We start from the raw sequence: 24,890 nt of genomic DNA on the forward strand, positions 1-24,890 counted from the left end.
AAATAGGATGGTAGTTTTTTTTTTTTTTTTTTTTAGGATTCTTGCAATCACTGAAGGGATTAAAGAAGTCTTTTTGGAACAAGGTTGGGTGAAAATATTCAAATGGCATGCTCGGCACTATAGAGTGGACTAAAGAATATGTTATTTTAATACACAGATGGATGATTAATATCCCAAGGAAGCAGACTTTACCAGTTTCTTTAAGAGTGGCAATAGACAATGCTCATGTCCGATTAATTGTAATGGTTTTTATTTTATTAATTAATTAATTAATTAATTTGACAGAGAGACAGCGAGGGAGGGAACACAAGCGGGGGGGGGGGTGGGTGGGAGAGGAAGCAGGCTTCCCACTGAGCAAGGAGCTTGATGCAGGGCTCGATCCCAGGACCCTGGGATCATGACCTGAGCGGAAGGCAGACGCTTAATGACTGAGCCACCCAAGCGCCCCAATTGTAATGACTTTTTAGACCATGTATTTATTGTCTTGAATCTCTTCTGATTTTGTGCTTTTTAGAATAACCATTACAATGAAAATAATGTTTTCTCCTATGGGAAAATCTTTACTGCTCCAATAGGAATATGCTGGTTATGGACAGAATTGTGTGTCTCCCCCCACCCCCCAATCTGTATGTTAAAGCCCTAAGGCCCAGTGCAACTGTATGTGAACACAGAGCCTTTCAGGAGGTAATTAAGGTTATATAAAGTCATAAGGGTGGGCTCCCAATCTGACAGCACTCGTGTCCCTCTAAGATGAGGGTGAGACACCAGACATCTCTCTCTCTATCTGCACATGCAGAGGAAAGGCTGTGTGAGGGCCCACTGAGTAGGCAGCTGAGAGTTCTCACTAGAAGTTAATCTTGCTGGCACCTTGACCTTGAACTTTCAGCCTCCAGAACTGAGAGAAAATAACCTTTTATTTAAGCCCCCCAGTCTGTGGTACCCTGGGGCCAACTATACAATGCTTTTTCTTTTCTTTTTTTTTTTTTTTTTTAAGATTATTTATTTATTTGACACAGAGAGAGACAGCTAGAGAGGGAACACCAGCAGGGGGAGCGGGAGAGGGAGAAGCAGGCTCCTGGCCGAGCAGGGGGCCCGATGCGGGGCTCGATCCCAGGACCCTGGGATCATGACCTGAGCCGAAGGCAGACGCTTACCGACTGAGCCCCCCAGGCGCCCCACAATGCTTTTGCTAATAGCTGTACAGGGCAACCTCTTATCAGTGATTAAAGAAGAAGTGAGATGAGTGTTTCACGCTTGTCTACGATTACAGTTGATAGAAACTTGGAGCAGAAGGACTAGCAGTCAGGATTCATGAGAGAAGGCATGACACGAATTTCTTCTAAACAGTTGTCTATAGTCAACTAGAGGGAACATGTCTTGCATAGTATATGGCAAATGTAAGTACTCTAAATCATTCTGAGATAGGATTCTCACTGTTTTCTAAGTAGTAATAATGGGTACTTTCTCACTATACCATACATTCTTTAGGGGCAGGGACTATTTGCTGGGGACCTCTGTCGCCACAGCGGCAGGGACTGAGCCCGGCACAGAAGTGCTCTGTTTGCTGAACTGAGCTGCTGGTATAAGTTACCTAATTTTATCTTTGTAGCAAACTCATGAAATAGATATTGATATTTCCATTTTATATTTAAAGACACTGGAGCTGAGAAAGGTTGGCTTGCCAGTCACTCAGCTCCGTATGGAACCCAAGGTCCATGTGATTCCACAGCTCATGTGATCTTTGCATGGGATTAGTTTGCTTCCCCAAATTCCTATTGTTATACCAGCTAACACGTGATCTGCCACTTCTTTAAGCCAATAGCAGAACAAAGAATTAAAGAGAGAAGGCTCTACCGAAACTAAGTGCAGAGAAATCTATTTTTTAACAAGTTCAACAAAACAGGAGAAAGTGAAATCTCACAGGGAAGGGAGCATCTTCTTCAGCCCTAGTGCCTGTTACCTTAGCACCCGGACGGCACTCTAAACAAGTCTGTGAATGGACACTGAAGACTTCCACTTGAATTAGATACATGTTTAAGTCCCAGTAAGGAGCTTTCTGTGTCAACTTAGGCCAATGCGTAAAATGAAAAGAATTCATGTGGTGCTTGGTAATAAAAAAAAATGATCAAACATAAGAAGCCATGTTATACATCTGAACTCTCAGCCAAATTAAACATAATTTGAGCTCTCCTAGGGAATCTGCTTCAAGCTTAGATAAGAAAGGCAATCATGTGCAATAATAATACGCATGTGCCCAGGGTCGATCATTTAGGTAACCCATGCCCTCGCTTGTGTAATACGAACAAGAGTAAAGAGACTTGGGAGGGAAAGCCTGTGCAGCACTGGGGGCTTTCCTGTTTCCTGTCCGTCTGCTGGCAGCACTTTCCAGAGGGAAGGGGTAACTCTACATCTCACTTTTCCTGCTCCGATTGAGGAATTCTCACTTTATCCCCCTCCTCTCTTGAAAGCAATACCATTCAACGTTGAAGGATTCCAACTGCTCAGAGATACTCTAATCTGGAATTTTATCTATGCATTACTCATATTAGTATCAATATTCACATTATTTTTATATTAAAGTGTGTATAACAGTGTATACCATTTGCCTACTAAAATCAAGATGTTAATTTTGTTGGCCCCCCCCCCATGTTTTATAGAAGCCAATGCGAAACTCTAGTAAATCCTATAAATTTTGTAAACTGCCAAACAAGAAATACAAAGCCAGAACTTCTCAGCTCTTCCTTGCCCTTGGAACAAAGTAAAGCACTCACAGAAGTAGATGGAAATCCTAATAGACCGTATGCACGAACCATGCCTCTTCCTCAATCTTTCTGCAGATGATTTCCCGACTTCCGTCAGCCTCAGCTCTGTCCTGGCATCCAGATCTATTCTTCGTTTCAAGCAACCAAGTCAGTGCCGTCACTTACCCTCCTGCTTCGGGCTCGAGAACAGAGTGACCTCTAAGGCACTGTTGTCCCTTGCTCCCCAATATTTCCTTCTTACTTTATAGAATCAACATGTATAGGGCACATTCGAAGTGCTGCACAATTATCAACTAATTCAAACATCAGAACAGTCTCTAATTTTCCTCATTTTATAGTTTGGGAAACTGAGGCACAGAAAGACCTAAGGTAATTTTTTGAAGGACAGGCAGCAGGAAAGGGCTGAACCTGGGGTTTGCTCCAGAGCACCTGCATTAACCACCGCTGAGTCCATCCAGAGTCCACCCGAGATGATCCTGCGTTCATCCCCTCCCTTCTGTTCCCACCAGCACTGTGTTAGTTCAAGCCTCCAGTATTTCTCAGCTCCTCACTGCTTTCCCCCAAGTTCTTCTCTTCCCTGTCCAATTTACCCTTCCCGATGTCACAGATTAGTTAGCTTAAAGCCTAGATGTGATTTTATCACTCTCCTGCTTCCGTCTCTAGTTGTTCCTCAGTATTTCCTGAATCGTAAGTAAACTCTCTCCTTTGGCTTTCGAAGCCCTTCACAGCATCGCTTCAACTTACCACGCCAACTTTTTCATTTCCCTGTGCGCTTCAGTTCAGTTCCCTCCACTTGCCCACTCAGCGCTTCTGCTGCCTACGTACAATGCTTTCAACCCTGCCTCTCCCTGGCAAAGGCCCACACATCCCTGAAGATCTGAGCTCTGTCAGAAATGCTAACCCTCCCACAAAGCCTTTCCTAGGCAGATGTATCGCTCTCCCCTTTGCCCGTGGTTCTTCTCCCAGATTTATCTTTCTCTATTTTGAATGATGGTTATTTACGATGATGTCTTACTTTGTTTTTACACTGTCATGTCTCTGAGGGCCATGTCCGGGTTTTATGTATCCCACCCCCTATCATGCCTAATAACAGAAGCTTGCATACGGTAAATCTGCAGTAAAAATTTGTTAAATGGAATCGAGTGTACAGGCTAGTGACATTAATTCCCACCATAAATCAATGATTAAAAAATGAGAAAACTCTTAAAGAAAAAAAACTGAAACAAAATTAATCCTTAGAAATAGGAAGATGCAGTGGTGCCTGGGTGGCTCAGTTGGTTAAGTGTCAGCCTTTGGTTCAGGTCATGATCCCAGGGTCTTGGGATTGAGCCCCGCATCGGGCTCCCTGCTCAACGGAGAGTCTGCTTCTCCCTCTCCCTCTGCCTCCTCCTTCCCCCTGCTCATGCTCTGTCTCCCACTCTCTCTGTAAAATAAATAAATAAAATCTTAAAAAAAAAAAGAAATAAGAAGATGCTAAAACATTTGAGAATCTAGGAAGTGACGGGCAGAAACTTCACAGAAGAACCGCGTGTAGAGGATGAGATCCTAACCCTCTATTGTACTATGAGATGAAAAATGTGTCACACATGTGAACAGGCACCTGCAAGATAAGACCACAGGCTAATGCGGCGTTACCTTGGCAACTGTCTGTTCAGCCACGGTGCTAGGCCGCCGCTGGCGGGCATCGAGTCTCTGCTCCACGGGAAAACTGCTCCGATGTGATTTCAGGCGCTCCACCAACAAGTAATAAATGGCAGCAAAGTGGTTATAGCTCTTGTTCTGCAAAGACTGAAAGAGAAAACAAGTGCTGAAGGCAGAGAAGCATAAAAACCAGTCCAGTGATCTACATCTTTCTGAAAAAGGAGGGAAGAAATCATGACAGAGTCACGAACAAAGTGTGTCTAGAACAAAAGCTGTTCCAGAATTCAGGAGAACAGACAGTTCCAAGTTTCTAGTACTGATTACACGAAGGCTGATGCCCCTAAGGGACTGGCCCGTTTACAGTAACAGGCTCCACCTGCTTTTCTGTGTGCAGGAAGAATGCCGCTGCTGTCTCATGTCCCCAGTGCTACCACACGGTCCCATCTCCTAGTTGTGACTATGGTGTAAGGTCCGTTACAACCTGGTCCCACGGGCTCGAATTCCACAACTTCGGCACAAGTCCAAACTATTGCAAACTCTGAAATGAATGATTAAAGTCTTTGGGGAAATTTCTGGTGATTATTTTGGGCTGGAGAGTAACATTTGGAGGCTGGATTGAGAGACACTGTGTCTCCGTTCTTAGGTAATTTTTTCCTCTTGTTTTTGCAGTCCCACCCTCTTGAAGCCTTGAAAATAAAGTTGCTTCCCAATTTTTCACATCCCTCGCCGGCCAGCTTTCCGAGGGTACTAGCGGAAGAGAGGAACAACTGCTCTTCTGGCTTCTAATTCGGCCTAACCATCTGCACGGGTGCTGTGCAGGGCGCCTTGGGTGCGGAGCAGGCATGGCAGAAATCAAGGGCCCATCGGGCTGCCCTCCCAGCTGCCGTTCTAGATCTGCTTCGTGGCCGAGAGCACGGGACAAGCAGAGCAGGAGGGAGTCTGGCTTGGCTCTCGGCAGCACAGTTTGGAGCACTGTAAGTTCACAAGAGGCATTTTGTACTCTTTCTTGTTATGCCTCCTCTGTAAGAGCACTGTTGGTTTTTTACTGTTGTGGAGGTAAGGAAAATGTGTTTCTCCTAGGAATATACTAACTACTAACGGACAGAAATAAAAGAGAGGAGGAATTTCCCAGGCTCACGACCCTCAGTTCTACGACCGAGAGTACTTCCAAATCTGGAATCCACCTGTGTCTGCCTTCTCAGCTTCCCCAGCTCACAGCCTACACCCCACTGGCTTTCCTGTTTCCTGATCGGCCCTCAGCCTTGTTCCCTAGCTGTACATTTATATTCCATATAAACTAGCTTATGACCCAGATAAAACTTCATGTTTCACCTTAGAAGAAATTTTCTACTTTGTATTTGTTAAGTTTCCATCTTTGTCATTTCCCCATCCTATATAAACTCCACCTCTTGAATTTTTTGGCAGATGGGGCAAAGGGAGGAATTTATATATTGAATAAAAAAGCAAACATGAAATAGAGTCTGACTGTAATCCTCAGGGAAAACTGAACAATATGCCTAGGTGTTGGGGTGGCTGTGCCGGAAGACCATCAGTCAAATCTCTGATCACTTTACCTCGATGGTTTTCTGCTGATCTATTCCAAGGCTGTGCATCAATCGCAGAACCTGTTCATTAAATTCCCCAATGGATGGCTCATTTTCTTGCCCTTGTGGATAGAGAACAGGTCTCTGTACAGGAACTTCTACAAGCATCCATTTATGCTCCTTGATTTGAGCTATCGTTAGCCGTTTGGACGGGTCTAGGACCAACATCCTTCGAATAAGGTGCTCACAATCTATGGAAAACACAATGTTACAAAAGTCATGTAAATCACCTTGCACTTCAGGGCACTGGCTTGACGCATGTGACTGCACAATGGCGTTAATCTCTGTATCCTCCACAATGCCCACTGGAAAGCAGAAGGTCAAATGAATAAATGAACACATGAAAGCCAGTTGTACTGATCAGGTTACCATGGTGAATGTTGACATAAAAGTAACCACCACCGAGAACGAATACTTAAGAAAATCAGGACGGTGTAGGTCTGTCCAATTTTGTGCTAAATGAACCTTTCTATTGAATTTCTCAAGTGAAAAGATCTAGACACAGACTTAGATTCTGCTGAGACAAAAGCAAGCCTTCTCCTAGAATGAGCACACACATGGAGCCCCAGTCACTTCTGAGGCTGACACACTAGAGGCTATGTGCGTGAGGCAAGAGGTCTCCAGAGGACTGCTGCTCTTCTCCTGTCAGTGCAGCTGAGAAAAACACACATGAAGCATTAGTTACTTCTGATTATATTACAAAAACTACACTGCTGTGACTCGGGCACCCACTTATTCTCGGAGCGGACACCATGCTCTCTACCACCCCCCAGAAGCTAGCCTCATACCCTCTGCTATGTGCCAGGCACCATGCAAGCTGCTTTACACAGATTACTTCCATTCATCTTCCCAGCACCCTTACCAGGAGCCACTGTTCTTCCCATGTTGTAGCCTGAGGACACGGAAGCACAGAGAGGGGACGTACCTTGTCAAGGGCAGACTGCCAGTAAGTGGTGGACTCGAGATTAAAAACAGGCAGCCAGGCTCCAAGGTCTATGCTCTTAACTACTAGAGCTTTATTTCTACCATGACTAAGAACGAAAGAGTTAAGGATGACCACCAAAACCTGAGGAGGAAACGTAGCTGAGCAACAACCCAACTGGTTGTATGTAACAAGCTAATCCAAGTCGGGCTCTGCATCTTAATCCAACAGCTTTGCCAGTTTTTAATTCAATTAAAAAATGTAATTTTGCAACTTCTCACCAAAAGATACAGGAAAATCTATTTCATAGAGTAAAATGGTTGTGAATCTATCTACAAAGTGCTTCTCTAAGTCTAAAATAAACTGGGGACATTTATAGACCCAGAGTAGATGTGAAGACTTGCTGTTCTTAACCTGGAAAGCTTTCCGTTTTCAGTTACAAGTAGGAAGGCTACAGCTTCTCTCACCTACATGGAGGGGGCTGCTTACTTCCATAGCTTTTCAAGTGACTCAATCACTTTGTTTGGCACCCAAGCTCTTAGAACAAGGGAAGCCTTTGCCGAGGCATTTCATTCGGAGCACAAATTCTGTAAAGCACAAGTATAAGACAAACGGCTTACCTTCTGACATGAAATACGGAATCCGGAATCTTCCTTCTAAAACTCTCTGCCTCAAAATTGGAAGAGTCGGTCCATCAAAAGGCAGAGCTCCACAGACAAGGACATAAAGAACAACTCCCATGCTCTAGGGAAGAAAACAAGGCAGTCACTTTTCCACTGAGGACTTTAAACACTCTTTGTTTTCCTAAACATCCCCAGGGCCCTTAAAATCATACGGGCTGAAAAATTCCTGTTTGGATTTACTATTTTCTCAGAATTTCAAAACAACACAAAACAAAGCAAAACTAAAACTCGGACTACTGCAATAAAATATCCTATAATAAATACTCAAAGATCTGAATTTAATCATTTTGATTACTACTTAACGTTAAGTTATGGCCGATATTAAAGTAATAACATCTGTCCCTAGACGTTCTTTCCTAGAACTTAATTCAAAAATGCTCTAATTACAATCCAGTGGACAGGGAAAGTATGAACTACTACCTATGTGTTAGGTACCAAGAGCTTCAAAGACGGGCCAAAGTACTAGTTATTACCGTTAGAGATGCATTTAACACAGCAAAGCAAAGAAATACCCAAATATCCAGCTGTGGTCCTTCATACTGCTGCCCTTCAAAGACTTCTGGGGCTGCATAAGGGGGGCTGCCACACCATGTTGCCAGCAGTTCACCACTTTTAAAGAAATTTCCAAAGCCGAAATCTATTGGAATGGAAATAAATGTTACTTTCATCTATGCTCTCAACTATACTGAATTTCTTGTAGTAAATTTTACAATATGCCGTATCAACAATAGCACTGCTACGGCATCTGTCTTGTGCTGTGTCCGCGGCACTGAGCACAAGGTCTAGAAAATATCAAGTATTCCATAAATATTTGTTGAATGGATGTATAAATAAATCAAGTTTTCTTCTCAAAGAGAATGAGTGAGAGGTTGGAAAAAGACTTTAGAATCATGTATTTTTTTTTCTTTAAAGATTTTATTTATTTATTTGACAGAGAAAGACACAGAGAGAGAGGGAACACAAGCAGGGGGAGTGGGAGAGGGAGAAGCAGGGGTAGTGGGAGAGGGAGAAGTAGGCTTCCCGCCGAGCAGGGAGCCCAATGCGGGGCTCGATCCCAGGACCCTGGGATTGTGACCTGAGCCAAAGGCAGATGCTTAACGACTGAGCCACCCAGGCGCCCCTAGAATCATGTATTTTTAAGTCCATTGGTGTAGACAACCAACTTGAATTTGAAAATCTTAGAATTTCAATTACTCCATGATTAAGAGCTCTCCATCTTTTTTTTTTTTAATTAAAAAAAATTTATTTTTTTCAGTAAGCTCTATGCCCAACATGGGGTTTGAACTCATGATCCCGAGATCAAGAGCCACACTGCTTTACCGACTAAGCCAGCCAGGCACCCCAAGAGCTCTTTGTCTTTTATAGTCTATAAAGAAAGAAACAAATGAGTAAAATTTTAAGATATTTACCTAAACACAACTGAGTGACTGGCTGCTCTTGCAGCCATTACCCAGAGTAGCAAGATATATAACCTTTTAAGGCAACTGAGTATAGTGTTTCTTAGGTAACAATCCTCTAAGCGTTGGCCTACACATTCTGATTTAGGCAGATATGCATCTGATTAGCTCACTAACATGTGTTGGCTCTCTGGCCTGCCAGCCACAAGCCACCTATCACCAGTATCACTTATTCACTCATTTATGGAGTGCAGTGGCATTATACCTCTCAACAGTTAATGGTCTTCCTTTTATGACGTTAGTCATACTGAACGTACAGCTTTGATAGACAGCAGGCTCTTTGGAAACACTGTACTCAGATGCTTTCACTAAGCATGAAAATTACAGAAGACAAATTTCAGTGAGTTTTGGTATAAATGCAAGCTTGTACCCTTTTGCCAAGCTCTATTCTTACTGAGGAAACAAATTCCTATTATTTTGTAAGTTATACGAGTACTGTCTTCTGTTGTAAACACTGCTGACGGGACACTCCTTAGTAAACTGGCTCTACTCCCAGCTAGTATACGGTGCTGCATGGATGGTGAGCTTCAAAAGGTGTCCTAAGGGGCACCTGGGTGGCACAGTTGGTTGAATGCCCAACTCTCGATTTCAGCTCAGGTCACGATCTCAGGGTCCTGAGATTAGGCCCCGCATAGGGATCAGTGCTCAGCAAGGAATCTGCTTGAGATTCTCTCTCTCTCTCCCTTTGCCCCACCCGCTTGTGCTCTCTCTCTCTCTCTAAAATAAATACATCTTTAAACAATAAAATAAAAGGTGTTCTAAGAGGACTGGATCGAGTAGCCAGTGCCAGACTCACGGGCTATGTGACTTTGTATCAGTCTCTGTGAGCCTTGGTTTCCCTACCTGTAAAGTTGAAATAATAAGTATCTGTAGTCCCCAAGTTGTGAGGATCAGTGAGTTAACATACACTCACACTCTAGTCACACCCTGAGACTACGGCACACAGGATACTGCAGGTGAGGCATTCTCCTAGCTCCCGGACACACCCACTGGCGGCAAGCGGTAGTGACAGGAAGAGGAGTGACCATCCCCAGCAGCACAGCCCCACGGCAGAGTACAAACTCTCACGTTAGGGAGCACTAGAGCGGACTTCCACTTTTCCCACTCTTCTAGCTTCAGGTCGCCTTCGTGGATTATTTAACTTCCCCGAATCTAAGTTTTTAAATCTATAAATGTAGTGATAATCCACCTACCCAGAAAGGATGCTGTGAGGCTTAAATGAGGTTAAACATGTAAAGTGCCTGGAACATAGATGTCAAATGTCAGCTCCCTTCTTTCGTGAAGCCATCATTATCAACTACCACCTTTCAGAGAAAAAGGTTCTGAGAAAGTGTACAGGAAGGGCACAAAAGTGTAGAGAACCCTGAGGGTTCAGAAGACTAATGAGGGTGCACGTGGGGAAGAGCCTCAGACACTGTCTACACCTGGTAGAACAACACCATGCTCTGGTCCTGGCATCCAGGAGTAGGAGGCAATGAGAACCTCTCCCTTCATAATGGGACCACAGCTCAGTCCTACACTCCGCTTTCCAAAAGGAAAGGAGAGGTCTTATCTTCTCAAGTCCACCTCCATGACTAACCACTCCTATGACATCATAACCCATATGTCCTTATTGATGCACATTTCTAATTTTCTAGAAAAACTATACTCTCAAATGAGTCAAGGACTACATGTTCAAATAACATTTGAAGAGGAAAATGTTAATTTCACTTACATAGAGAAGCACCAGAAGCTCTAGGATGTGTGTTTGGAGATCCTGAAATAGGTCCAGTAATTGCTCTATTTAAACCATAATCACAGGATGAGTTTTAGCTCATGCAAGTTGAGGATACCCTCCAAATAACACTGTAAAGTTTTAATGTCTCAAGAGCCATTATAGAACTCCTACAATCTGCCCTTCCCTGGACTCTGGTGGAAAGTGTCATCTCAAAGGAGTGATGGGGCCTGGTGGCCTGGCCTCCTTACTACGGAGGCTCTCACTGGTATGCCTCATAGGCAAGAAGAGAGCAAGAGCTAGGAAAGCACAGCTGTGCCTATGGTAGCCCAGGCTCAATTGTGGCTTTACACAACTAGGACAAAGAAAATGTCTATTAACTTATAAGGAGAGTGGTGTTAAGCAGATACTTACTTCTGTTTCCTGTCGGGAACTGAAGAAAATAAAACATGAGCCAGTGGCAACATTAAAAGAAATGCCAAAAGACAACTGGGTTCACTAAAGCTATTACAGTAGCATATATGCAGATGCCTTTATTATTATTATTATTATTATTTTTAAGTAGGCTCCACATCCAGTGTGGAGCCCAATGTGGGGCTTGAACTCCATGACCCTGAGATCAAGACCTGAGCAGAGACTGAGAGACGCTTAACTGACTGAGCCACCCAGGCGTCCCCAGATGTCTTCTATAACCTTGTCAAAGCATTTAAACATTGTATTTGTAATCACATGAGGTGGGCTAAGGAAGACTTTGGAGTCATGACGGTAGATTAGGATCAAATCCTCGGTTGTCCACTTAGCTTGGGCAAATGTGTGATCTTGGGCAAATTACTTCTTAGAGCCTTGGTTTCCTCATTTGCAAAATGGGGACAATGTCTACACTTCATCAAGTTATTATAAGTTACAACGAATGGGTATATGTAGACAAGTAGACTTATAAGTAGATATTATATAATGCTTTAGGCATGCTATTGAAACATACTGAGTAAGCAACCCAAGAGGAAAAGAGCAATTATTCTTACTGTTTTATTTATCTATTTACCCCATCAGACTAAATTTCTTGAGAAGGGAAGGGAGAAATGATACGTATCTGTACTCGCAGCACTCAGCATGCGGGCTGCAGACAGTAGTTATTCAATAAAGGTTTGCTGAATGACTACGTTGTCATCTTCTCTTTTGTAAGTGCTTACTATGGGCCAGAAGCTGATCTAAGGTCTCTAAAGAGGATTTCTTCTTAAAAACCCTATGAGGTATCCTTATTTTAGGAGAAAGTGAGGGTAGAAAGTTAAATATCTTGGTAAAGACTGAAGACCTGGAACAGAAACCACGTGTGACTACAGAGCCCTCCCTGTTAGCCACCACCTTTATGTCCTTCCCTGGCACCGTGATATGCAGCTAAATATTTTTGAACAAGTTAATAATTGTCAGGTTTAAGAAGTGGCAATGGAAAGGCACTTAAAAAAAAAAAAAATGAAGGGAGGGAAATTGGAGGGGGAGACGAACCATGAGAGACTATGGACTCTGAAAAACAAACTGAGGGTTCTAGAGGGGAGGAGGGTGGGGGGATGGGTTAGCCTGGTGATGGGTATTAAAGAGGGCACGTACTGCACGGAGCACTGGGTGTTATATGCAAACAATGAATCACGGAACACTACATCAAAAACTAATGATGTAATGTATGGTGATTAACCTAACATAATAAAATAAAATTTAAAAAAGCCCTTTTATTTCTTCATAGGAACCTGGCTAATTTGCTTTATTCAGTCTGCAGCTTTCTGCTTAACAGCATCTAAGAGTGCATGAGGGGTGAGCAAGAGCGATGCCATACAGAAACGGCATAGCTGGGCAGGATTTGTTTATTGCCTTTTATTCAAATGCAGTGGGTTAGTGTTCATCACACCAACCAAATTCCTTCCTTCCTCCCTCCCTTCCTTCAACATTTGAATGAGTACATGTGTTAACCACTGTGCAATGACAATATGATAAGAGCCTCCCAATGACAGAGGATAACATAAGACCCCACATTAACATCTGACTTTTGGAAACCATTAGGAAAAGAGTAACTTGGGCAGTCCCCTTTGATCCGGCCTGGTCTTGCTGGAAATGAAACACTGGTCCAGCTTCATGTATTCTCTACCTCTGACCTGCAAGTTAATACCTAAAATGATGGCTGCTATGTCCCTCGGACATTGTGTGTCCTGTTTTCCGCCAAAAAACTTAACGCCATGTAATGTTGGATTCACTACGGTATTATTTAACTTTCAATTCTGAAATAATTTTAGATTTCCAGAAGAGTAGCAACAATATAGTAAGGAGAATTCCCTATGCCCTTCACCCAACTTCCCCTAATGCTAACATTTTTTATAACTATTTTAGTAAAATTATCAAAACTAAGAAAGTAACACTGACTCAGTACTATTAACTAAACCACGGACCTTATTAAGACACCAGTTTTTCACAAATGTGCCCTCTCAGTTCAGGATTCTACAATGCATTTAGTGGTCATGCCTCCTTCGGCTTCTCCCAACTTGGAACCGTTCTTGGGTCTTCCCTTACAATGAACAGTACAGGTCACATATTTTGTAGACTGTCCCTCAGTCTGGTTTTGCCTGGTGTTTTCTCATGACTGGATTAAGATTATGGATTTTTGGGGGGAACATCAAGAGGTGAGGATCTCTTCTCAGTGCACTATATCAGGGGATGCATGGGACTATGTCTAATTACTGGGGAGGGGGTAACTCTGATCTCTTGATTAAGGTGCTTTCTGTTGGCTTTCCCCATTGTAAAGTTACCATTTTCCCTTTTATAATTAATAAATATATTAGAGAAGATACATTGAGACTATAAAGATCCTGTTTCTCAAATTTTCCACCTATCACTATAGCATTCATTGGTAGATCTTGATTGCAGCAACCATTACTGTAGTGTTCTAATGGTGAGTGTTCATTTTCCCCATGTCTTCTGCACTTAATTACAATTCTTCTTTAATCTTCCCCTTTCATTTATTCATTAAATCATTTATTTATCATATTGTCATTGTATTTGTCATGAACATTTTATTCTTTGAATAAACTCAGTACTATTGTTATTTATTTTGATGCTCAAATAGTTCTAGCTTTGGCCATGAGAAGCTAATTCAGGTTGGCTTCTGTATCCTTTCAACATGCCCTCATCTTTTTAAAATTTCATTTTAAATATTTCCTTATATCTGGCACCAGAAGAAGTTCCAGGCTCATTTTCTATTTTCCCTGCCCCAGCTCTGGAATCAACCACTTTTCCAAGGAACCCAGGTTCCTTTTACAGAAGACTGGTATTTAGAAACCAAGACTAGGACCTAGATGTACTCACTGCAGCTGGATGTCACTGCTCCTCGGCCCTGGCAGCAGAGAGAGCTGGAAATACATGTCCGAATGCTAAAATACATGTATACACCCCCCCATATTTATTCTTGTACCTTTCTGTATGTATATGTATTTTAAAAAACCCATGAATTCATACTGATACTTCTCACTTCAATCCAGGGTTCAGTCTAGTGTTATTTTGATACTATTTTTATTCATACAAAATTGAGCAACTCTGACAAAATTCTGAAGATATAAAAAGTTTCTTTCCTCTGCAGTAATTTGTCATTTGTGTGGGGAGTAAGCGAACTCGCCCTCATAACATACCTTGAGTTTGTCAGATCAATCATGATTTTCAACATTCTTAAACACAGTAGGAAAAAAACAGCTTTCTCAAAGAATCTCTTAACTTAATTTTAAGAAAGTTTAATACGAAATCATAAGAAGCTTTAGAAACAAATGACAACTTGTCCTTCAACATGGTTTAGGAGTTATAATCAAATCCAAAAAAACATTTATGTCATGCCTACACTGGATCAGGCATTACATACTTGGTATTTTTTTAATATATTATTTCGTTTAATTGTGATGACAGCCCTGTGAGATGTGACTGTCCTTGTCTTACAAAGGAAACTGAAGTTCAGAGTGCTTAAATGACTTGCCCAAGTATCACTAGCTATGAGTGGCTTAGCCAGTATTCAAATACAGGTTTTTTAAACTGCAAGCCAGGTGTTTTTTTTGTTGTTGTTTGTTTTTTACTATATCACAGATGTTCCAAGAATGTCACCAGCCAGAGAAGTTTAATCCAACTCAAAGTTGGAGGTAAGGCTGTCATAAACCCAGGAAAAATCTTTTACATTAGTAGAGAAGAGAGGTTTTCTAATTTATCCCTCTGCCAGCAGGACTTGGCAAGTGAGGGCTTTCTCTTCTCTACACTATTAGATGCTATGTCAACAGCATCCTTCATAAGCGAATGGAAATAATTGTCTACAAAGTAAATGTCAGAAATATATACCTACATTCATTTTAGAAATCCATATTCTCTTTAAGAATGCACAATGTGTTGAATAGACATCTTGTCCTTTCATGTGAGATGACACATGCCCACACCCCTAACACGAAGGCACATTCTCCAGGGGTTTTACTCTTAACAGTGGTTTTGAGATTTCCTAATATATCCATATACTCTCACCTGGTTTCTGCGGGGCTTAAAATGTCTACAGAAGAGAGGGTTTGGAGTAGATTGTTTAACCACAGAACTGATTCAATTACTGTTGACGGACTCTCATGAACATGAACTTGGCCTCAAAAGGTGAGTCCTCTAATTACCTCTTATCTAACTAACCAGTAACAGCCTATGGATATATTTGAAAACAGTACTAGAACTGCTATTATTGTCTGCTTATTTTGAAAGTGACTGATTGACCTTTATCTTACTGGTAACAGATGCCAATTATTATTACTGTCATCACTAAATTATCTAAGTTATCTGCGCCCAAATATCATTAACAAAGGGCCAATGTTTTAGGAATAACAGGACCTTACACAGAGTAAATAAGCTGATCCTGATGATTACTGTCTGATGGGAACCAAGCACAAAAGAATTCTGTTGTGCTTGCTGGAATGAAATAGATCAAACATGAGCAGTCATACAAACCACCTGGACAATGTGTTAAAATGCAGATTCTGATTCAGCAGGTCTAGGGTTGGGCTTGATACTCTGCATTTCTAATAAGCTCCAAAGTGATGCTCATGCTGCTGGTCCCCAGACCTCTCTTCAACTAGCCAGGAAACAGAGAACAAAACAAAGGTTGCGAGAAACATACAGAAAATGTTCAACAGTCTGTCACTGTTACTGTTGCAAAATGATTATAATTACTACTTTCAGGATTTTTATTTAAATGACCTAAAGACTAAATAGAAGAAATCATTATGTAAACTAACTTTTTCTGAAAAGGGAAAAAACAAAACACTGAAAACCAGTCTTTGAGCTAAGGAAAAGTACACGACTTCTAAGAAGCAACACCACACCGAGGCAATTTCAAATCTCCAGCAGTGTGTTATAATGTCTAATTTATAATTAAAAACATTCTCCTACAGAGCAGCAGATGGCTTTAGGGTTAATTTTATCCTCGTTTCTAAAATTACCAGTAGGATTCAGATACCCAGGCTCGCTGGAGAGATACACCTCTTCTGTAATTATTATAACAGGAGCAGAGAAGACAATCGGAGTGAAAGCTGACAAACGATGGCAGGACAGCGATGGAGATGAAGCTGACACGTGACACCAGTGGCACAGGGGTCCGCCGGCACTGACGTCACCATGTGCTCTGTGCCCGCCAGCTGCACAGCTTCCTTCCAAACGTCAGTGACCCCCTCTCTACCTGACAGGAGGGCAACGGGAATGGTCACCACAGCTAGATGAAATGTGATCCTGCTGACCAGTGTGAGGCATCAATTTGTGCAATGAGGGAGTTCAGTGAGCTAAGGAGCAAATAAATGGTCTTCCTTAGCCCCAAATAGGGTGGAGAGCGGGGAGGGAGAAGAAGAGGGGAAAAACAAAACAAAATAAAACAAAACTCAACAAAACCCTCTGAGCTGTCTTCCATAGCCCAGGCTTAATGTGTTCCTGGTGCTCAGTGGGCTTGAAGGATAAAGAGGAGGTCTTACTGTGCTTGCTGACGCAGAACTCTTTTTACATAATACCAGTGGCAGGAGGATAGCAAATAGAAGACTTCTAATAAATATGTTACTACCTATCTCAGCCTCCCCTAGTCTTTTTTTGGTTCCAGGGCATAAAGCTGGAATTATATGTACAGAAACCCTGTCTCAAGGTCTTCCGGTGAACAGAAAGATTGTTAGAAACAATAATGAGAGATGATGGGTTACTCGGAGGTCATGGGTCAATTCAGAAAGGAAGCATCCCTCTTGGGGCCAAAGACAAGTGACTTGTGATGCACAGGTCAGATCTATCAGGCTATTACACATCACTATGTTTAAGGTCCCTCTTAGAAAAAAAAAAAATCATATCAAGTACAGACAATTTAGAATATAAATAATAAACTTGTCTTATTCCTTTGAGATTTTAAGGCTTTAAGGCCTTGGTAATTAAAAAAAACATGGTGAGGGGGGTTATATGGTTATCAGAATTTTCAGGACTTGTTTTCACATGGAATCAATTATATACTGAATACAAAGAATAGCTACCTTTTACTGAGTGTTTACATGGTGCCAGGAACTTTAATCAACAATTTATTTAACAAACACTTAAATAGCATTAACTATGTGCCAGGCACTGTTCTAAGTACTTTGCAAATATTAACTAGTAACCGCTGTGAGATATGAACTTCAATCATTCCCTCTTCACAGATAAGGAAACTGAGGACAGAGACGTTAGGTAATGTGTCCAAGGTCACCCATCTAGTAAGTGGCATAACCACGATTCAAAGCTAGGTAGTCTGGTTCTAGAGACCATACTCTTACCTACTAGCCCCCTGTCTCTAACATTATCACGAATCCCTGCAATATTCCTGAGAAACAGATTAATCTGTTTCATACATATGGAAACAGAGGCTCAGTGAGTGTAAATAATCAGCCCAAGGTCACACAGCCACTAAGGGGCACAGCCAGAGTCTCCACCAATACTGTCTGCTATCACACTCCACATTCTTTACGTAGAAGCCTTGTTTGAATGGTGATATTTTCTGAAAACTTCCTCCAACTAGTTCATACATTTTTATCTTTATCTAAGTATTTATTATAAACATTTCAGATTAGGAAAGGTGAAGAATAAAACTAAATGTCCTTCATCTATTTATTCTCAACTTGATGCCTGAACAGTCATAGCCAAAATAGGAGGAAATATTACCACAACTACTACAATTAATGAAAGCCAATATTTCCTTGCATTCTGCCTCATATTCTGCAAAGGCCGGAGGTGTCATAATTGAGGCAATGAACACACATGGGTATGGATGGATCCATGGCTCATCAGTGTCTGAAGTCTTTATCCATAGGAGGAGCATAAATTAGAAAATGATTTCAAAGCCATGTTTCTGTACTTATTAAAATAAACCACATTTTACACTTCTACCCCATTTTCTTTTTTGTAAATTACAAAATGGTGTAATTTACACCTAGTTTTGGTTTGCACTTTCTCTTCAATTTCAACATACAAGATGGCTAAAATAGTTCATTTATTCAGCCCATTTAGCAATTAAAAGAGATCTTCATAAGGAGAACAAGCAAAGTATAATTTGAGGGAATAATTCTGCCTTTTATTCTGAGTTCTTGCAATCTTTCCATGGAGTCCCATCTTTCCTACATGCGTTGGAATTCTTTAAAATTCAAGAAGATTCCTCAGAGATCAGAAGATGATGTTTTTAAAGGAAAGCAGGACTATAAAAAAGTTATAAAATCTATGGATAAAAATAAACATCCTGGAGAAATTCTTTAAGCACACAGAAACACATACAAACTTCTGATGTGAAATTCTTCATGATGTAGCTCTGCCTACCTGTCCAGGCTCTTTCCCTATCCTTTGTCACTGGCACTTAGGTCCCACTAGCTCTGGTCCACAGCTTCCCTACACAATCTGAGTTCTCTGGCCTACCTGCCTTTGCATATGCTGAAACTTGCTTGGATCCGCCATCCCTACCTCATACCCCCTTTGCTTTTCTCTCCTTCTGTCCCCTTCTTAATCAAGTCTTAGCTAATTATTTCCCTGGTTCTTCCAGGAAGAGTTAGTCTTTCTCCTAGCCTCATGGCCTTCACAATTATCTTCTTGTACTATATTTAGTTAAAGCTCTGGTTTTGGGTTAACTCCTCCAGGTGAGAGCAGAGTTGAACTTTTTTGCATTGTTATCGTTTTCATTTTGAAATACTTCAATCTCCAGGACTTAGCCTAGGAGCATAGTAGATGCTTCATAAACATTTACTAAAATTTGGGGTAAATGGTGGTGAGGATGACAGAAAAACGTGGACAAGAGGATATATGAGTGCTAAGATATACTGCGTGTGTGTGTGTGCACGTGCATGTCTCCACTCGTGAGGTGATGGAATCAATGAGACTCGATGGATGAATACTGAATGATAAAACCCAAAATTCAGTTAGTGAGTAACCCTTGAGGAAAAACTTACCAATAATGCTTGAAAACTCAGAATCTTTGCTTCCTGAGGTCAAAGAGACCTAGCTGTGAATACCACATAATGACATTAGAAATACTGAGTTGATCTACCTATATTATATGCCAAAATTATAAGAGACGTATTATAGCCAGGCAAAACTTGGTTATAACCTTAAAGGAATATTCTGTATATTTTGTTTGCAAGTTTCTTTGGTGTTCTACTTTGACATTTTCTTTTGAGATGTTAGTGACAGAGCACTCTGTAATTTCTATAGCATATGACTCACACTGCTAACCTTTCTCTGCCTAAAAAGACTCCCAGAACTCCTTGGAAGTATGTTTTTGTGAATTTTTTGTTTTAGTGATAAAGGAATATGAAGGTGAAGCAGGGGTTTCCTCTTTCTTTCTACAGAGTTAAGGACTTCAAAAAACAAGAGCCTTCTCTGAAGACGACAATTTGAGGGCAGCAGATGCTTCCAAGAAGTAAACAAAAAGTCCCAGGGAAGTGCACTCCTGAAGAATGGCAAAAAGGAGTGAGATGAATGAGACCAATAGAAGGGCCAAAAGAAGAAGAGAAAAAACAAAACAAAAAACAAAACCACAAATGGGAGAAGTGAACACACATAAGAAACTATGGAAACACCAATACTGTGGATTGCACTTTCAAAACAGAAAAGACAAATCAATACAAATCTTTATATATATATATAATGGGAATGAAACAGATTAACTTAAAAAACTGTCTTATTCAGGCAATCCCATTAGAAAAAAAAGTCATAGCCTGCAGAATGGAAAATCCATTACCTCCCTGAACCATATGTAACATTGGCATTTAAAATTAATTATTAACATTAAAGTAAAAGTTAAAGTAAAGTAAGTAAAAATTAATTATTTGCTTTCCCTCAAATGCCCAAGGCAAAAACTAATGGGAAATGGCATAGAAATAAACCAGTTACATGCACAAATCAGATGCTTTTATCTTCTATTTTATACCGCAATGCAGCAAACCAAGGCTGTTGTTTTGTCCCTAAGCTTAGGAGTCCAATGAGTATCCAACCTAGCTAGTCAGCAAATAATTTCTTGGTCAGCTCCTCTCATCTGGATGTCCCTCTGTTCCTCTTTAACAATCCCAGAACAAAACACCACCACTTGCAACTTTGCTAAACTTTTGCTTCAAGCCCCCTATCTTCTTCAATACCCTAACTGAAATGAATCTCCCTCCCACACCTACAACCTCTGCTGCTGCTACTCTAGCCCAGACCCACATTTTCTTAACTGGACTACTGCCTTAGATTCCTTATTAATCTTCTTGCCTTCAGTCTTACCCACGCCTCCTACCCATCTTCACCCTGCTGCCAGATAGAAACCTCCTTCCAACATGCAAATCTAATCATAGTAGCCCAGTCCCACCTTCACTTCCATCCCACCCTACAATTTTCAATAGGTTGCACTCCCTATTTCCAACAGAATAAACTCTGAAATCTTTTTCATGGTGTTCAAGGCCCTTCATATTCTGCTCTTTGCCTACCTGTTCCTCCTGTGTCGATTCCCTGTGCCTACAGATTTCACATTTCACTAATACTGAGCTACAGTTCCCCACCACACCAATCTCAATCTCTTTCCCTTATACCTGTGGTATTTACACAGTTTGCCTGTGTGCAATATCCTACTTCCGTTTATCTTCCTGACAAGCTTCTAACTCATCCCTCAAGCCTAAGTTCAAATAGTTCCCTCTCTGTGAAGCCTCCAGGTAGACTGCTATTCCTTCACCTAGATTCCTCTTGCAGTTCGTACATACATTTTTGGGCAACATATTGTATTTTAATTATTTTTATCTCCCCACTAGACTTTTATAATCAGAGGATTTGTATCCCCAGTATGCCTAGCATGGCACAGTACCTGACACATAAATATTTATTGAATTCTTGACCATATGGATAAAGAAACTTGGACTATAAAATACAAAACCTTTTACAGTTGTGAAAACTGTAGGAGAAAAACTAGCAAAATAATCTCTGTACCCTCAACCTCCATGTTATAACTCAAAACCTGATTGTATCAGAGCCAGGCATTAGACTTCTATCACTGTCTTTTCTCCGGCTGTGACCTCTCTGCACAATCACCCATAACCAGGAGGGCAGGCAGAGCACCAGCGTGATCCTGTACTGCTCCTCTGGTCCGGCTACCAGTCCCCTACCTCACACACACCCAGACAAACGGACCTCCTCCAGCAGGGCGCAAGGGACCTGGCCACAAATCAGACCCCAGTCCTGCCACCGTGTACATTAGCAATAAACCGATTTCTCTTACTTGTCATTACACTTAGAACTATGAGTAAAACACACTTTAAGAAAGCCCGATGTCACTGGTAGAAATGTTCCTGAACCTCTGCCTGCACACACACCAAGGACAGTGGCTCGTGTCTGGTCATGTTAGAGCCAGCTGCGTCCCAGCTACCTGCTAGCTTGATGTTCATGTTGCTATCCAGCAGGAGATTTTCAGCCTTGAGATCACGGTGCACGATCTTCCGACCATGACAATAATCAACAGCGGACAGGATTTGCCAGAATTTGCGCCTGGCCTCAGACTCATTTAACCGGCCATGATTAGCAAGGTAGTCTGTAAAAAAGGAGAGAATTTAGGATTATTCACCAAAACCAACCAACCAACAAAAAATCCCCACTATTAGTAGGTAGAATTTTTTCTCCTCAAAAAGCTATCTTTTTATTTATCTTATTGTAATTCCAATGTAGTTTATATACAGTGCTATATTAGTTTCAGGTGTACAATACAGTGATTCAACAATTCCATATATTACTCAGTGCTCATCAAGATAAGTGTACTTTAATCCCCTTCACCTATTCAAAAGCTTTTTAAATGAATAGGAGTGAGTGTTCAAGTAACATGCTGTTTTCCAAGTTCCCTGCCTTGAGAAAAGTAATTCCAATCATATTTCACTGGAGTCCAGATAAATGGAGAGAGCCCAAGACCAGACAACAGCAAGTGGCATAATATTCACAGTATAATTCACAATGCTTTTTTATGTCTAGCACTCTCTCTGTTCTGTTTACAAGTTTATTGAACATTTTTCCTAACCATATTTAAAAAACAAAATTTATGTAAAAAAAAAAAACCAACAAAAACCCCATGAATCCATTTTCTGACATCTCATCAGACAAAAGGTATCTTTCTTTTAAGCAATCATTTCCTGCAGTTATTATAGAAGCCACCTGTAACATAAGATTCAGTGGTCCCTGGAAGTAGCTTAAATAATTCACTCTCTGTTTTGTTTGGTGGAGCACTTATGATTTACCCAAGACTTGTTCTCTAAATCAAACATGATAGCCATGTTCTCTAAGCAAATATACTTTGCAAGATACATTAGCTACCTTTGTATAATGTTATAATCTCTGCTAAAGCAGTTTATCTGAAAATTAGTTCTGCATATGTTTACATGAACTCAATAAAACGAAACATTATAGCTCATTCAAGTTTCACCTGAACATCTAAAAGGCCTCTGAAACGATCTTTTGAGGGGGAAGGGTCAGCAGAAATCTTGAAAGGCTTTTCAAAAATTTAAGATTATTTTCCCAATTTAGGAATTGTATGGGTGAATGAATATTCAGCCATCTCCATATATTTTCTGCTCTAGGCTATGTGGTTTACTGATATTTAGAGTCCATGGCTTTGGCTCAGGACATCCTCAATATTTATTATAAAATTAACGTTTGTACAGCACTTTACAGTCTATAAAGCATGTTCGTATCACTGTATTCCTCTTAATCTTCCTAAAAACCCTCTATGATAACTATTATTCTAATTTTCATTTTATAGACAAGGAAGCTGAAGATCAGAGGGGTTATGTAATCTGGCTGAATTCATACAACTGGTAAGTGAATGGTTACTTCACTCTAACCATGGAGGGGCACTGTTCTCAATCCACGCTCAAGTTAATAAACTTTAAAAAACCGTATCAAGCTTCTTTACTAGACTCGGGCTGAAATCCTATCCTTTCAAACCCTGCTCAAATGCCACCTTGCCCTTAAACAGTTCCTCGTCACTTCAAGTAGAACTTATCTCTATACTCTGAACTCCTTATCACTGACAACGCATTGGCTCACACTGTAGTTACCTGCATATATCGCATAAATATCTCAAGGTGCGTATGTGTTTGGGTGTACACACACACACACACACACACACACACAGCCTTAATTCTAACACACTGTGTGTTAGAAAGTAAGATACCTTCACTTAAGCTTTCTGAAGATAGGGGCCGTATTATTTTCTTTGGTACTCCCCACACTGCTTTAGTACTATGTACGAAACATCAGAGGCACAGTTTTTATTAAATACTTAGCTGATTAAGGTCTGGTCATGGATGGTATCATCAACCATTATAAAATATAGAATATTAGATGTTAGAGGCTTTAAATGTAAGCAGACAGACCTAAATGTGTCTAGGAACATAAAATCCTAGAAGTGAGCACAGGCAGTAATTTCTCTGACATCAGCTATAGGAAAACAAAACAAAAAAGGCAAAATCAGACCTATAAATACAGAGAACAGACGGCAGACGAGGGTGTAGGGTTGGGCCAAATGGGTGAAGGGGTGAGGGAGATACAGGCTGAAGTGAGTAAGTCACAGGAATAAACAGCAGAGCATAAGGAATACAGTCAACGATACTGTAATAGTGATGTAATGGGGCAGACAGTAGCCACACTAGTGCAGAACACGCATAATGTATGAACTTGTCAAACCACCAAGTTGTACACTTGAAACTAACATTGTGTGTCAATTATACTCAAATAAAAAAAATGTAAGCAGACATTTTGTATATGTTTCTTCATCTGCTATGATCACAAATTGAGATGATCAGCTCCCCACATTTTCCTTTTGCCTTTACAGAGCACACATAATAGCCATTCAGAATTCTACAGGGGGAAAAAAATAAAAAATTAAGAATATATAGACTTTTCAGTCAGAATGTCCAAACTGTCATCAGAGTGACTATGTCTAAGTTAACTACCAAGTAAACTATGTACTATCTGTTCATAAGAGTAAACCAGAGCCTCATTTCTATACTGGATGAACGGGGAAATCTATAACAAAGGGTTGGCCCCGTGGGCAAATATAACTTACTGAGGGAAATGCAACGTGTTTTCTGTACAGGATTATCTTTTGGCTAGTTACTAGTGTTATCTTTGCAGAAATTCCACACCAAATGCCACTTAAGCTGTAGCTCTAAAGAGACAATTTTTTCATAGACAAATAAATGACTCTTCAGAGAGACAAAATTTCTTTCTGTTGAAAATGCTGAGTCAGGGACACCTGGGTGGCTCAGTCAGTTAAGCATCTGCCTTTGGCTCAGGTCATGATCCCAGGACCCTGGGATAGTGTCCCCCATCAGGCTCTTTGCTCAGCGGGAAGCCAGCTTCCTCCTCTGCCTGCCATTACCCCTGCTTGTGCTCTCTCTCTACACAAATAAATAAAATCTCTATAAAAAAAAAAAAAAGAAAGAAAATGCTGAATCAATGTGAGTTAATAGGAAAAATTTTTGTGATTCTGGCAACATAGAGAAACCTAACAGATCCAATGTGAACAAATGTAAGTATATGGGGGAAAGAACAACAACAAACT

At 40.9% G+C, this 24,890-nt stretch overlaps 1 protein-coding gene and 1 long non-coding RNA gene across 8 annotated transcripts in view; one reads left to right on the forward strand and one right to left on the reverse strand.

Annotated features, from left to right (window-relative positions):
• SIK2 (salt inducible kinase 2) overlaps positions 1-24,890 on the reverse strand; it is a 133,169-nt gene that overhangs the window by 28,673 nt on the left and 79,606 nt on the right. For all 7 annotated transcript variants that reach the window (XR_013442614.1, XR_013442613.1, XM_078059008.1 and 4 more), the window contains exons 4-8: positions 21,708-21,869; positions 8,125-8,249; positions 7,550-7,673; positions 5,978-6,198; positions 4,398-4,550 (exon numbers count right to left, since the gene is read on the reverse strand). Coding sequence is in view for 5 of the 7 variants with exons in the window: in XM_078059008.1 (XP_077915134.1) it covers positions 4,398-4,550; positions 5,978-6,198; positions 7,550-7,673; positions 8,125-8,249; positions 21,708-21,869 (785 nt within the window). In the remaining 2 variants the exon portion in view is untranslated. The remainder of the gene's footprint in view (positions 1-4,397; positions 4,551-5,977; positions 6,199-7,549; positions 7,674-8,124; positions 8,250-21,707; positions 21,870-24,890) is intronic.
• LOC118524985 (uncharacterized) lies at positions 5,001-5,878 on the forward strand. The gene is made up of 2 exons (XR_004911917.1): positions 5,001-5,377; positions 5,484-5,878. It is a non-coding gene; the product is annotated as an uncharacterized LOC118524985 (long non-coding RNA).

Source organism: Halichoerus grypus, chromosome 11, assembly GCF_964656455.1.
Source record: "Halichoerus grypus chromosome 11, mHalGry1.hap1.1, whole genome shotgun sequence".
Lineage (NCBI taxonomy): Eukaryota > Metazoa > Chordata > Mammalia > Carnivora > Phocidae > Halichoerus > Halichoerus grypus.